The sequence below is a fragment of the Podarcis raffonei genome, chromosome 9, assembly GCF_027172205.1.
Source record: "Podarcis raffonei isolate rPodRaf1 chromosome 9, rPodRaf1.pri, whole genome shotgun sequence".
Taxonomy (NCBI): domain Eukaryota; kingdom Metazoa; phylum Chordata; class Lepidosauria; order Squamata; family Lacertidae; genus Podarcis; species Podarcis raffonei.
In genome coordinates this window covers 77,051,138-77,064,689 of record NC_070610.1, presented here as the reverse complement: position 1 = coordinate 77,064,689, position 13,552 = coordinate 77,051,138, and the positions used below count along the sequence as shown (strand labels likewise).

Genomic DNA, 13,552 nt, shown 5'->3' with positions numbered 1-13,552 from the left:
AGAGCAGCCACAAGGCCAACGGCTCCAGCTTGTTGGTGGAGCCCAGAACCTCACGCAACACAAATCCTGCGCATGTAGGTCAGGCAAACAGACTCCCACCTGAACACACTCAACACACATCCATAGAAAACAGCAGCCGTCCCTTTAAGGCACTCTGGCAAGTGCATTCTCCCTGACTTTAAAACTTCTTACATAAAGATGGCTCTGGATTTCCTAAGTTTTAGAGGCCAGCCAGCCCAGGCTCCCTCCAGTTATCCTTGGAAAGCCGGCTCTGTTATTCTTTGCCCCAGGGAGGTTTAGAGGCTTCGTATGGCATTTGAGAGCTCGTGTGTTTTGGGCCATGCCGAGCTTGCCAGGCAAAACGCTGGCAGGAATTTCACCCTCCCTGCTCCCTGGCATCACCTCCACAGATGTGCACATGCCAAGTTGGCTGGGAAAGGGGAAGGGTTCTTGCTGAGCTAGGAGCAAAGGGAAAGGGGGCCATTCACACAACCCCAAGACACCCATGTCAGGGTAGAAATTTGTTGTTGTTGTTTAGTCGTTTAGTCGTGTCCGACTCTTCATGACTCCCTGGACCAGAGCACGCCAGGCACTCCTGTCTTCCACTGCCTCCCCCAGTTTGGTCAAACTCAGGTTGGTAGCTTCAAGAACACTGTCCAATCATCTCGTCCTCTGCCGTCCCCTTCTCCTTGTGCCCTCCATCTTTCCCAACATCAGGGTCTTTTCCAGGGAGTCTTCTCTTCTCATGAGGTGGCCAAAGTCTTGGAGCCTCAGCTTCACAATCTGTCCTTCCAGTGAGCACTCAGGGCTGAGTGGATCGGTTTGATCTTCTTGCAGTCCATGGGACTCTCAAGAGTCTCCTCCAACACCATAATTCAAAAGCGTTAATTCTTCGGCAATCAGCCTTCTTTTTGGTCCAGCTCTCACTTCCATACATCACTACTGGGAAAACCATAGCTTTAACTATACGGACCTTTGTTGGCAAGGTGATGTCTCTGCTTTTTAAGACATCACCTTGCCAACAAAGGCCTATATAGTTAAAGCTATGGTTTTCCCAGTAGTGCTGTATGGAAGTGAGAGCTGGACCATAATTAGGCCCCTGAAACAGACTTTGGATATGCCTGCTGCAGAGGAATATTTGAAGTCACTGGAAGAGTCAAAATGCCGTACTTTTGCTCTATAAGACGCACCAGACCACAAGACGCACCTAGTTTTTGGAGGAGGAAAAACAAGAAAAAAAATATTCTGAATCTCAGAAGCCAGAACAGCAAGCGGGATCACTGCGCAGTGAAAGCAGCAATCACTCTTGCTGTTCTGGCTTCTGGGATAGCTGCGCAGCCTGCATTCGCTCCATAAGACGCACACACATTTCCCCTTACTTTTTAGGAGGGAAAAAGTGAGTCTTATAGAGCAAAAAATACGGTAGCTTCAGGATTGCTCTCCTGTACTATTTCAGACACGTGGTTTATATACTTCTGTATGTGTTTGCCTTGTAACTTTATGAACATATGACTTATATATATGAGACCTTAGAATTCCTATAACAGATGCGGGGACAGACAGACGACAAGGCTCCTGCGCCTTTAAGAGTTGCGCAACACCCAGAGCTGTGCATGGCTTTGCCCAAGGAACATCTGCTCATGTGACTGGGCTGGTCAGGGTGCAGGATTCCTTGCCAGCTGGAAAGGTCAGCTGATTGCAGAATTGGCTCCGAGCGCAGACTGTGCGGCAGAATTTGGATTTCATTTTATCGGTGTCAGAGGCAGGCAGGGAATGAGGGAGGAGAGCGGGGTGCATGAAACTATTTCCCCTCCAGGTTTGGCATTTGGAAGAGTTTCAGAAAAGGGGGAAAGTTTCAGTGTTTTGAGGCTTTTCAGTTTGGAGAAAACACGAGTGAGAGGTGGAATAGAATAAGAGAAAAGTTAGTATAACTTTTAAAAGTGTCACGTGAGCGAGATGAATAAACACCCAGCAATAAAAGATAATGGGAGAGGATTTACCCCAGCAAATTATTTGTCAAAATTATGAATACCTAAATACAGACGGTCATTTGCCCTCGCTAGATTCAACGTGCTGCCATCTGCCTTATTGCAGGACAGATTTGAGGGTAAACCATACGCGGAACGAGTCTGCCCCTGTGGCTTGAGGGAGGTAGAAACTGCCTGCTCCTAGGCTAGAAACAACTTCAATCCTAAAAAAAGCTCAACAACTTTGGTGCAAAATCATAAAAAAGTTCAACGACTTCAATCCTAAAAACAGGTTAATAACTTTGGTCAGCCCTTTGGTCTGCCCTCACGGCCCTTCACTTCATCAAATCTGGCCCTCTTTCAAAAAAGTTTGGACACCACTGCAAATGGGGAGGCAAACGGGGAAAGCCTTCCCATTGTCTTTTTGCTCACAAATCCTGTCTCAAGGGTGTATTTGTGAGAGTATTTAGCATCTTGGCCAGGCTGCCCAGGTAATGCAATCAGTGACCGTTATCAGGTATCCTGGCAGGCAGGATTTCTGTTGTAGACCGCCTCCTTCTATAATGTATGTATGATGTTTTGAGGGGATGGTCTTGAGCTACAGCGTGGGCAGTTTCGAAAGTCTATATAAGGGCTTGCACACCATTGTTTGGGGTTCCTCTGCTCCCTCCCTGAGTGGGTTGAACGGGGGACCCAGTTGCAACAGTTTACTAAAGATCAGGCTTACTAGCTGCTTTGCTTCTCAATATTCTCTGGTTGGCCTCTGTTATTTTCTCCTACCGATAGAGAACCCACTTAAGGACTCTATAGGGGCTCTTGGATAACCCATAAGGGAAAAGGAGAGGTTTTTTTCTATAACACATCCATACACACACACACACCCCAAGTCCTGGCCCCCACGTGCCTCTTGATTGCTTCAGTCTGCTTGTTCTGCACAAATAATCTTCTGGCTGCTGTGGAGAAGCGCAAGGAGGGGGGAGAGACCCACTTTCAAAGAGTGCGGTCAGACTTCTCATCGGCTTAAGCCTAGGCTGTGCTCTGGTGCTTTTGACTCATCCAAGAGACTTGTAGAAGAAACAGCAGTGTGGTTTCAGCGGCCCCTTACAATTGCAGGCTCCCACAGAGACAGGCAGGAGCAAACCCCTCCGCTCAATTTCTTTCGCATGGGCTTGGAATTCAACTTATTTCTCTTCCCCGTGGAGAGACATCCTCTGTACCAATTGCAGACACTGGCCTGTGAGCGCTCCAGTTGGGGAACAGCCATTACCAAAGGTGTCATGGGTTTTGAAGACACTCGAACTCAGGACGAAAGGGAGAAACGTGCTAAGAGGAAGGCACGCTTGGCAAACCCTCACCGTGATCAACTCCCTCCCGGAAACCAGTGTCCCCAGTGTGGAAGGACGTGTGGATCCAGAATTGGCCTCCACAGTCACTTACGGACTCACTGTTAAGACCGTGTTTATGGAAGACAATCATATATATATATAAATTTTTATTAGTTTTTTAACATATCATTTTCAACGGTAATTAAACATATTTACATCTTATTCAATTTCTTTGACTTCCATCAGTCCTGTCTGTAAATTTTTCCAATCTAATTTCTTAGTATGCATTTCTTATTTTCCCTATTACATTTCAAACTCATAACCAATATCACTATCTTTTCCTACTTTGTAACACTTCGTATATTTCTCCTTACAAAACTTCTTGTAGTCCTACTAGCGTAATTTGTTGATTACAGTTGCTCTTCAAATAATTCATATACTTCTTCCAATCTTCTGTGAATCTCTGGTCCCGCAGGTTTCGAATCCTTCCTGTCATTTTGTCCAATTCTGCATAGTCCATTAATTTCGTCTGCCATTCTTCTTTCGCCGGGATTTCTTCTTGCTTCCATTTCTGGGCTAACAATACTCTATGGAAGACAGTCTTACTCGGCTATGAGTGATCGCCAAAGAAGAAGAAGACGACACACCAAGCATTTATAGCACATCAATGCCCTCCTGCAAAGAATCCTGGGAACTGTGGAGAACCCTTCACAGACTTACCATTCCTAGCACCATCAACAGACCACAGTTCCCAAGATATGTTTGGCATCTAGCAGGCACCAGCAATGGGGACGCGGGTGGCGCTGTGGGTAAAACCTCAGCGCCTAGGACTTGCCGATCGTATGGTCGGCGGTTCGAATCCCTGCGGCGGGGTGAGCTCCCGTCTTTCGGTCCCAGCTCCTGCCCACCTAGCAGTTCGAAAGCACCCCTAAGTGCAAGTAGATAAATAGGTACCGCTTTATAGTGGGAAGGTAAACGGCGTTTCCGTGCGCTGTGCTGGTGCTGGCTCACCAGAGCAGCTTCGTCACGCTGGCCACGTGGCCCGGAAGTGTCTTTGGACAGCGCTGGCTCCCGGCCTCTTAAGCAAGATGAGCACGCAACCCCAGAGTCGGTCACGACTGGCCCGTACAGGCAGGGGTACCTTTACCTTTAGGCACCAGCAAAGGGGGGGTCATTTGGGGGGAAATCCTCATATCTCGAGAATTTTGTTGATTCCCCCCCCTCTATCTCTCTGTCTGTCTGCCATCTCACTCTCCTCCTCCTCTTCCTCTCCCATTTCTAACCAGAATGCCCCCCACTGGGCCTGGAGTCTCTGAGGGTGAAGGACTTCCAGCTCCGGGCTTCTAGCTACAAGCGAATGGGCCTCGGACCCCATCGTGGGAGACTCAACATACAGGTGAACACACACAGCTTGCAGTGCCCTCATCTACCAACAGGAGGAGCAGTTGGGGGAGAGCAAGGTGGGCTGGGTGCAGGACTCTGGCTTGTGACATCACTGATCGCAGGAGGGCAGAGTTGCTCTTGTGTTTGGGCCAGGGGTGTAGCATGGCCCCGGGCGCACAATTTTTGAGTGGGCACAAACCAGGTGCCCATGCACACCTGGTGCTCCTCCCCGCCCACCAAGGGCCGTGTCGGCCAGCAGGGCTTCCTCAGAAGAAATAGAATAGAATAGAATTTATTATTTATACCCTGCCCATCTGGCTGGGTTTCCCCAGCCACTCTGGGCGGCTTCCAACAAAGTATTAAAATACAGTAGTCTGTTAAACATTAAAAGCTTCCCTAAAGAAGGCTGCCTTCAGATATCTTCTAAAAATCTGGTAGTTGTTCTTCTCTTTGACTTCTGGTGAGAAGGCATTCCACAGGGCGAGTGCCACCACCGAGAAGGCCCTCTGCCTGGTTCCCTGTAACTTGACTTCTCGCAGTGAGGGAACCGGCAGAAGGCCCTTGGCGCTGGGCTGAATGATTGGGGGTGGAGATGCTCCTTCAGCTATATTGGACCAAGGCTGTTTAGGGCTTTAAAGGTCAGCATCAACACTTTGAATTGTGCTCAGAAACATACTGGGAGCCAGTGTAGGTCTTTCAAGACTGGTGTTATGTGATCTTGACGGCCGCTCCCAGTCACCAGTCTGGCTGCCACATTCTGGATTAGTTGTAGTTTCTGGGTCACCTTCAAAGGTATCCCCACGTAGAGTGCATTGCAGTAGTCCAAGCGGGAGATAACCAGAGCATGCACCACTCTGGTGAGACAGTCCACCAGCAGGGAGGGTCTCAGCCTGCGTACCAGATGGAGCTGATAAACAGCTGCCCTGGACATAGAATTGACCTGTGCCTCCATAGACAGCTGTGAGTCCAAAATGACTCCCAGGCTGCGCACCTGGTCCTTCAGGGGCACAGTTACCCCATTCCGGACCAGGGTGTCCTCCACACCCGCCTGCCTCCTGTCCCCCAAGAACAGTACTTCTGTCTTGTCAGGATTCAACCTCAATCTGTTAGCCACCATCCATCCTCCAACCGCCTCCAGACACTCACACAGGACCTTCACCCCCTTCACTGGTTCTGATTTGAAAGAGAGGTAGAGCTGGGTATCATCCGCATATTGATGAACACCCAACCCAAACCCCCTGATGATCTCTTCCAGCATGGCTCTGCTTTGCTCCCATGGGGTGGGGCCACAATGGCAGAGAGCAATGGACTGGTGCCCCTCCCTGCCTGGTGCTTGTGCACCCACCCCGGGGGCCAGCAAAGAATGCTATGCTACTGTTTTGGGTTCTGCTTCCGAGCTTCCCACGGACCCCTGGTGTTATTTTCCTTAGTGGGTTGTGCGTACTGCAGTTTTGAATAATGCTTTTTATACGTTTCCGAGCACAATTCAAAGTGTTAGTGTTGACCTTTAAAGCCCTAAACGGCCTCGGTCCAGTATACCTGAAGGAGCGTCTCCACTCCCATCGTTCTGCCCGGACGCTGAGGTCCAGCGCCGAGGGCCTTCTGGCGGTTCCCTCATTGCGAGAAGCAAAGCTACAGGGAACCAGGCAGAGGGCCTTCTCAGTAGTGGCGCCCGCCCTGTGGAACGCCCTCCCATCAGATGTCAAAGCGATAAACAACTACCTGACATTCAGAAGACATCTTAAGGCAGCCCTGTTGAGGGAAGTTTTTAACGTGTGATATTTTACTGTATTTTTGGTTTTTATGGAAGCCGCCCAGAGTGGCTGGGGAGGCCCAGCCAGATTGGCGGGGTATAAATAATAAATTATTATTATTATTATTATTATTATTATTATTATTATTATTAGGTCGGGGGCATTGGGGATGAGTTTGTGGAACCAAGAGGGCGGTGGCCCGAGAAAGTTTGGGGACCACTGCCACAGATGATGCCAACCAATTAAACCCCTGTGTTGCAAACAATTAACAGTAATACCCAAGGCAATACGATGACCCAAGTGGTTACATAACTTTATGACCACTGCTCCATAGCATAGACAGGTTTCTGAAGCATTTCTGCATCCTTTTGCTGTGCTGAAGAAGAATTCCACAAAACAGTGGCTATATCCGGAATCACTGTTCACTACATCTGTTTGCAGACCACTTCGGCAGCATTGGACGTCATAAAACAAAGCTTTACGGCTTGTTTTCATCAGATAAGAATGTGACCCATTGCTTCTTTCAGAGATTTGCATAGTCTGCAAAGACTTTCAAAAACTTATAAGACTTATGTTTATTTGGTTCTATGTTTTCAAGAGAATCCATCAAGAGTGCACATTTTGTGACTTTCAGAGATTTATAAGATTTCTGTTTATTTGGTTTTTCATATTGTTCAATGTTCCGTATATAAAGAGTTTATATTGATATTGCATTGTTGTACTTGGTCATGGTGTTGCCTTGGATATTATTGATAATCGCTTGCAACACAGGGGTTTAATTGTTTGGTTACTTATAGATGATGCCAAGCCAGATGAACCCATTGTATGACTCAGGGTAACCCAGGAATATTGCACCAGTCTAGAGCGTCCTGGCTTGCAACGCAGACTGTGTGCATTTGCAACATTGCTTGCAAGATTACAGAGGAACCCAGAATGTGCCTCTCAGTTCCAGTGGTGCCACTAAATGTGTTGTTGCAATTGTATGGCTGGCCCCTGTCACACATTCACCCTCCCTACCAGAACCCAATCTCTGCTCTCGGCAAAAGACTTCTTTGATTGCGTCCTGCATCCTCAGCCAAAACCCCAACTCTCTGCTTTCCTCTGCTCTAGTCCGGCATCAACGATGGCGATTTCTACGACGGCGGCTGGTGCGCTGGGCATGAAAACAAGAACCAGTGGCTGGAGGTGGATGCGCGGCAGCCGACCCGTTTCACCGGGGTCATCACACAAGGCCTGAACTCCATTTGGACGTAAGCCCTGGGATGTTTCCCCATGAGTGAATGTGGACCTTTGGCTGAAAGGGTTTCCGAGGGGTTCATTAGATTTCCCTGTCCCCAATTGATTTACCTTTGTGCATTCCCCTGTTCACTCTGTTTTCCTTCCACCAGATATGACTGGGTGACATCGTATAAGATCCAGTTCAGCAACGACACTCACAGCTGGCAGCCGTGCATGAATGGGAGTGAGGAGATGGTGAGTCCTTTGGGTCCTCAGGGGTCCTGGATGAGATGCCAGGCTCTCCAATTGCCTGGGCCTAAAATCCCTGCCTCTCTCTGATTGGCTGGACTTGGTGATGCCAGGCTCTCTAATTGGCTGGACTTGGGTTGCCAGGGTCTCTGATTGGCCAGACTTGGGGTGCTGGGATCTCTGATTGGCTGGACTTGGGGTGCCAGGCTCTCCAGTTGGCTGGACTTGGGGTGCTGGGCTCTTCGATTGGCTGGACTTTTGATGCCAGTTGCTCTGGTATCAGTTGAGTACCCAAGAGTTGGGGTACCACCACAAAGAAGACCTGGCTCTCAGCCACCATCACCCACTTTAACTGCAGAGAGCAGTGAGCAGCCAAAGAATGGGTTCTATAGATTACAACCCTCATAAATCGGCAGGCTGGCCTAGGAGCAGGCAGCCTTGAGAAAACCTAAATCCCAAGCCAGAAAAACTGTGAGTCTGAATCAGTAGATTAATCAACTCAAAAGCTTTGGTTGATTAAATTGGTGGGGCTCTGAGTTAAGGATCTGCTTGCTTGCTTGCTATCTTAGTTCTTGTGTGTTGTTTTAATAGTACAGCATGAGACTCTTAAAGTCGTGGGTTCAAGTCCCAAGTTGGACAAGAGCATTGCAGCGGGTTGGACTAGATGACCCTCGTGGTTGCTTCCAGTTCTATGTCTCTTCTTTCTAACCAAGATGCCCTTAGGGCACTCCCTGAACTTTGTCAAGCTTCCTTGGAGTTCATAAGACATAGAAACTCCTTTTCTTCTTCTTATAATTGCAGTGGGAGCCGCGATTCTCAGAATCCCTTACCCTGTCCAAATTCTGGCACTTCTTCCGCAAGGCTGGCAATGCACACATCGCGTGTACACATAACATGAAGTGTTCCATGTGGCCTTTTCAGCATTAAGAGCTACCCTCCTTCCTTAAGAAGCAAAGGAACAATAGTTTGACTGAGCTGGGTCTTGGCACCAGGGCAGCAGCAGAGATCCAAACCTGGGTCTTGTGCCAGGAGGATGTGCCAAGCCAACCAAAGGGAAATCAAGGGCCTTTGTGCCCTTTTGCCAAAGGAAACTAGGGGCCTCACTGCCTCCCTTTAGGGAGGGAGCAGTAGCTCAGTGGCAGAACATCTGCTTGGCATGCGGAACATCTCAAGTTCATTCCTCACTGGCACCTTCGGCAGAGAGAGTCCTGTCTGAAATCTTGGAGAGCTGCTGCCATTCAGTGCAGGAAATGCTGAATTACAGGGACTCCTGGCTGAAGCCCTGAAAATGTGCAGGAGCACCTCCCCTTGCATGCACAAGGTCCTGGGTTCAAGATACGATCACACATTGCTGCTTTCCCTGACCTGGTGCCCTCCAGCTGTATCAAACTACAAAGCTGTTCCAGAGAACCAGACTCATTGCTTAATTTCTAGGGGTCTTAGTCGGACCACAGGCTTAACATGAGTCCACAGGGTGATGCAGCAACAAAAAAACCTAATGCTATTCTAGGTTGCATCAACAGAAGTCTGGAACAAAGGTCTGGAAACCAAGCCTTATGAGGAACGGTTGAAGGACCTGGGTATGTTTAACCTGGAAAATAATAATAATAATAAATTTTATTTATACCCCGCCCTCCCCGGCCAGAGGCAGCTAACACCAATAAAAACACAGTAAAAACATAATAGGGGGGAAAGAGAGGGGGGACCAATTTAAAATACAGGTTAAAATGCAATTTAAAATGCAGCCTCATTTTAAAGTAGCTGATAAATCAAGACCATAAGGGGAGGGAAACATAAGGGTCAGACCGAGTCCAAACCAAAGGCCAGGTGGAACAGCTCTGTCTTGCAGGCCCTGCGGAAAGATGTCACGTCCTGCAGGGCCCTGGTCTCTTGTGACAAAGAGTGTCCCACCAAGTCGGGGCCAGTGCTGAAAAGGCCCTGGCCCTAGTTGAGACCAATCGAACCTTCTTGCGACCTGCGACCTCCAAAGTGTTGTCATTTGTGGACCTTCAGGTCCTCCGCGGGGCATACCAGGAGAGGCGGTCCCGTAGGTACGTGGGTCCTAGGCTGCATAGGGCTTTAAAGGTCAAAAACAGCACCTTAAACCTGACCCTGTACTCCAGCGGGAGCTAATGAAAAGAGGAGACTGAGGGGAGATAGGAGAGGCATCATCTGAAGGGCTGTCATATGGAAGATGGAGCAAGTTTGTTTTCTCCTGCCCTGGAGGGTAGGACTCGAACCCATGGCTTCAAGTTACAAGGAAGGAGATTCCAACTAAACATCAGGAAGAACTTTCTGACAGCAAGAGCTGTTCAGGCTCTCCTTCCTCGGAGGCTTTTAAGCAAAGGTTGGGTGGCCATCTGTCAGGGATGCTTGAGACTCCTTCATTGTGGGGAGGTTGGACTAGATGACCCTCAGGATCCCTTCCAACTCTACCGTGCTGTGATTCTATTTTGCTGGATGGGTAGCCTCAAAATGACTCCCTCTCTCTCACCCGCTCCAGGTCTTCGCCGGAAACAAGGACCCCGAGACACCGGTCCTCGGCCTCTTCCCCACTTCAGTGGTGGCCCGGTACATCCGCATCAACCCCCAAACGTGGTTTGAGAATGGGACCATCTGCCTGAGGCTGGAGGTCCTGGGTTGCGTAGTGCCAGGTGAGGGTTCTGTGTTCGAATCTCGTGGGCATTCCTGGCTCCAGGGTTGGAGCTGGACCTCAGTGTCCGGGCTGAATGATGGGGGTGGAGACGCTCCTTCAGGTATACTGACCCGAGGCCGTTTAGGGCTTTAAAAGTCAGCACTTTGAATTGTACTCAGAAACGTACTGGGAGCCAATGTAGGTCTTTCAGGACCGGTGTTATATGGTCTTGGCGGCCACTCCCAGTCACCAGTCTAGCTGCCGTTTTCTGGATTAGATGGCTTTAAAAGAGAAGTAAAGAAATTCACAGAGGAGAGGGCTATCAAAGGCTGCTAGCCACAGTAACTACAGTGGTACCTTGGGTTACAGACGCTTCAGGTTACAGACTCCACTAACCCAGAAAGGTTAAGAACTTTGCTTCAGGATGAGAACAGAAATCGCACAGCAGTGGTGCGGCAGCAGCAGGAGGCCCCATTAGCTAAAGTGGTGCTTCAGGTTAAGAACAATTTCAGGTTAAGAACGGACTTCCAGAACGAATTAAGTTCTTAACCTGAGGTACCACTGTACGCTCTGCCCTCCACAGCTGGAGGCAGCAGCGTTTGAATCCTGCTTATGGGTTTCCACAGGCATCCAGCTGGCCACTGTGAGAACAGGACGCTGGACTGGATGGGACCCTGGCCTGATCCAGCAGCCTCTTCTTACACCCTTATGGTGCCCAGAGCAAGAGGAGGAGTGAACAGAGGTTGCAGAGCTAAAGATAGCTCGTTGATTGCATATTTGTTTAGGAAAAGCAAGTGAGGATCGCCTCGAAAAGCAAAGGCAACCAATTTCCCCCCTATGTCCTGGGACCTGCATACGACTGTATTGGTTGGTTGGGGCCGAGTTGCTCACTTTACTAAAACGTGCTTCCTTCCTTTCTCCCATTCAACCAACCGCTTTGCCATCCTCCTCCCTATTGTCTTTCCAGACCCCAACAACATCTACTCGTGGGACGCGGCGCCTGTGACCACAGACAAATTGGACTTCAGGCACCACAACTACAAGGACATGAGGAAGGTGGGTTGCAAGACGCAGAGAAAGAAACATCTCTAGGGCTGTGAAAAGCTTGCAATGCACTCTGTGTGGGGCTTCCCATGTACTAATAATAATAATAATAATAATAATAATAATAATAATAATAATAATTTATTTATACCCTGCCCATCTGGCTGGGCTTCCCCAGCCACTCTGGGCGGCTTCCAAAAAATATTAAAATACTGTAATACATCAAACATTAAAAGCTTCCCTAAACAGGGCTACCTTCAGATGTCTTCTAAAAGTTTGGTAGTTGTTGTTCTCTTTGACATCTGGTGGGAAGGCGTTCCACAGAGCGGGTGCCACTACCGAGAAGGCCCTCTGCCTGGTTCCCTGTAACTTGATCTGGAAGCTACAACCCAATCACTTGTCTGACCAGGGGCCTAACTTTGAGTAGGTACCTGTATAAAGGTAGATATTATTATCATTATAATTATGTTTATATATATATATATATATATATATATATATATATATATATATATACACATACATACTTTTTCATCTTATTCAGTTTTTTTAACTTCCATCAATCCTGTCTGAAAATTTTCCAATCTAATCTCTTAGGATACATTTCTTATTTTCCCTATTACATTTCAAACTCATAACCAATATCTCTGTCTTTGCCTACTTTGTAACACTTCGTATATTTCTCCTTACAAAACTTCTTGTAGTCCTACTAGCGTAATTTGTTGATTACAGTTGCTCTTCAAATAATTCATATACTTCTTCCAATCTTCTGTAAATCTCTGGTCCCGCAGGCTTCGAATCCTTCCTGCCATTTTGTCCAATTCTGCATAGTCCATTAATTTCGTCTGCCATTCTTCTTTCGTCGGAATTTCTTCTTGTTTCCATTTCTGGGCTAACAATACTTTTGCTGTATTACCATTATAATTATGCACCCCTTGGATTGGTGCCCTGTTCAGGGTAATTGCCTGCACCGTCCTAAATCCGGCAATCCATTACAGTATGTGGAATGTGTGTGGGCCATTGTGGGTGCTATTTTGCCCTTTGCCTCAGGCAGCAAAATGTCTTGGGCCGGCCTTGATGGCGGCGACCAGAACTGGGAGAATGACATGTGAAATTTCTCCCCGTGCAGCTGATGAAGAAGGTGAACGACGCCTGTCCCAACATCACCCGGGTATACAGCATCGGGAAGAGCTACCTGGGACTGAAAATGTACGTCATGGAGATTTCCGACAACCCTGGACAGCATGAAGTTGGTGAGTGAAGGAGCTGAACCTTATCCAAGCCAATTTCATAGTAGCCTAGAATGACTCTGTGTTCAGACAAGCCTTTGCAAGCATCCTGATCTGCCACTCTTATCTGACTTGTCTGCTACTTCAACGCAGGGGTGTAGCTTGGGGCGCTGCTGCAGCAACTAGGCCCCTGACAACCTTCGAAAACCTCTTCCTAACAACAAAGGGAAACGGTAAAGGGATGGTATCCGCAATATACAAAATACTACTCCAAAATCCCACAAACCCCCTAGAGGCAATCAAAAAACAATGGGAGAAGGACGTAGGCTACGAGATTAACCCCACTCAATGGACCAGAGTGTGGCCTAAACCCCAATATAAATCCATATCAACAAAAAGAAAAGAACTCACTCTGAAACTCACCTACAGGTGGTACCTAACACCAAGAAAACTAGCACTAATACGCCCAGGAACCTCACCAAAATGCTGAAGAGGGTGCACCTCCACAGGCACATACCTCCACATGTGGTGGAAGTGTCCCAAAATCCAACTATTCTGGACAACAACCATACGAGGAATAAGTAAAATAACCAAGCAAGTATTAGATATCACCCCAGAATTAGCCCTACTAAACATCTTCCAAGACAACAATGCCCATTTACACCACAAAGAACTCATAACCCACCTACTTTCAGCAGCCAGAAGCATCATAGCCAAACACTGGAGAGACCTGTCAAGAGTAAGCATG

The 13,552-nt window shown here is 48.1% G+C and overlaps 1 protein-coding gene across 1 annotated transcript in view; it reads left to right on the top strand.

Moving 5' to 3' along the window:
- CPXM1 (carboxypeptidase X, M14 family member 1) overlaps positions 1–13,552 on the top strand; it is a 35,358-nt gene that overhangs the window by 11,960 nt on the left and 9,846 nt on the right. Inside the window, exons 3-8 of the mRNA XM_053402122.1 lie at positions 4,579–4,688; positions 7,540–7,679; positions 7,818–7,902; positions 10,400–10,550; positions 11,499–11,587; positions 12,705–12,828. Of these exons, the coding sequence (XP_053258097.1) occupies positions 4,579–4,688; positions 7,540–7,679; positions 7,818–7,902; positions 10,400–10,550; positions 11,499–11,587; positions 12,705–12,828 (699 nt within the window). The remainder of the gene's footprint in view (positions 1–4,578; positions 4,689–7,539; positions 7,680–7,817; positions 7,903–10,399; positions 10,551–11,498; positions 11,588–12,704; positions 12,829–13,552) is intronic.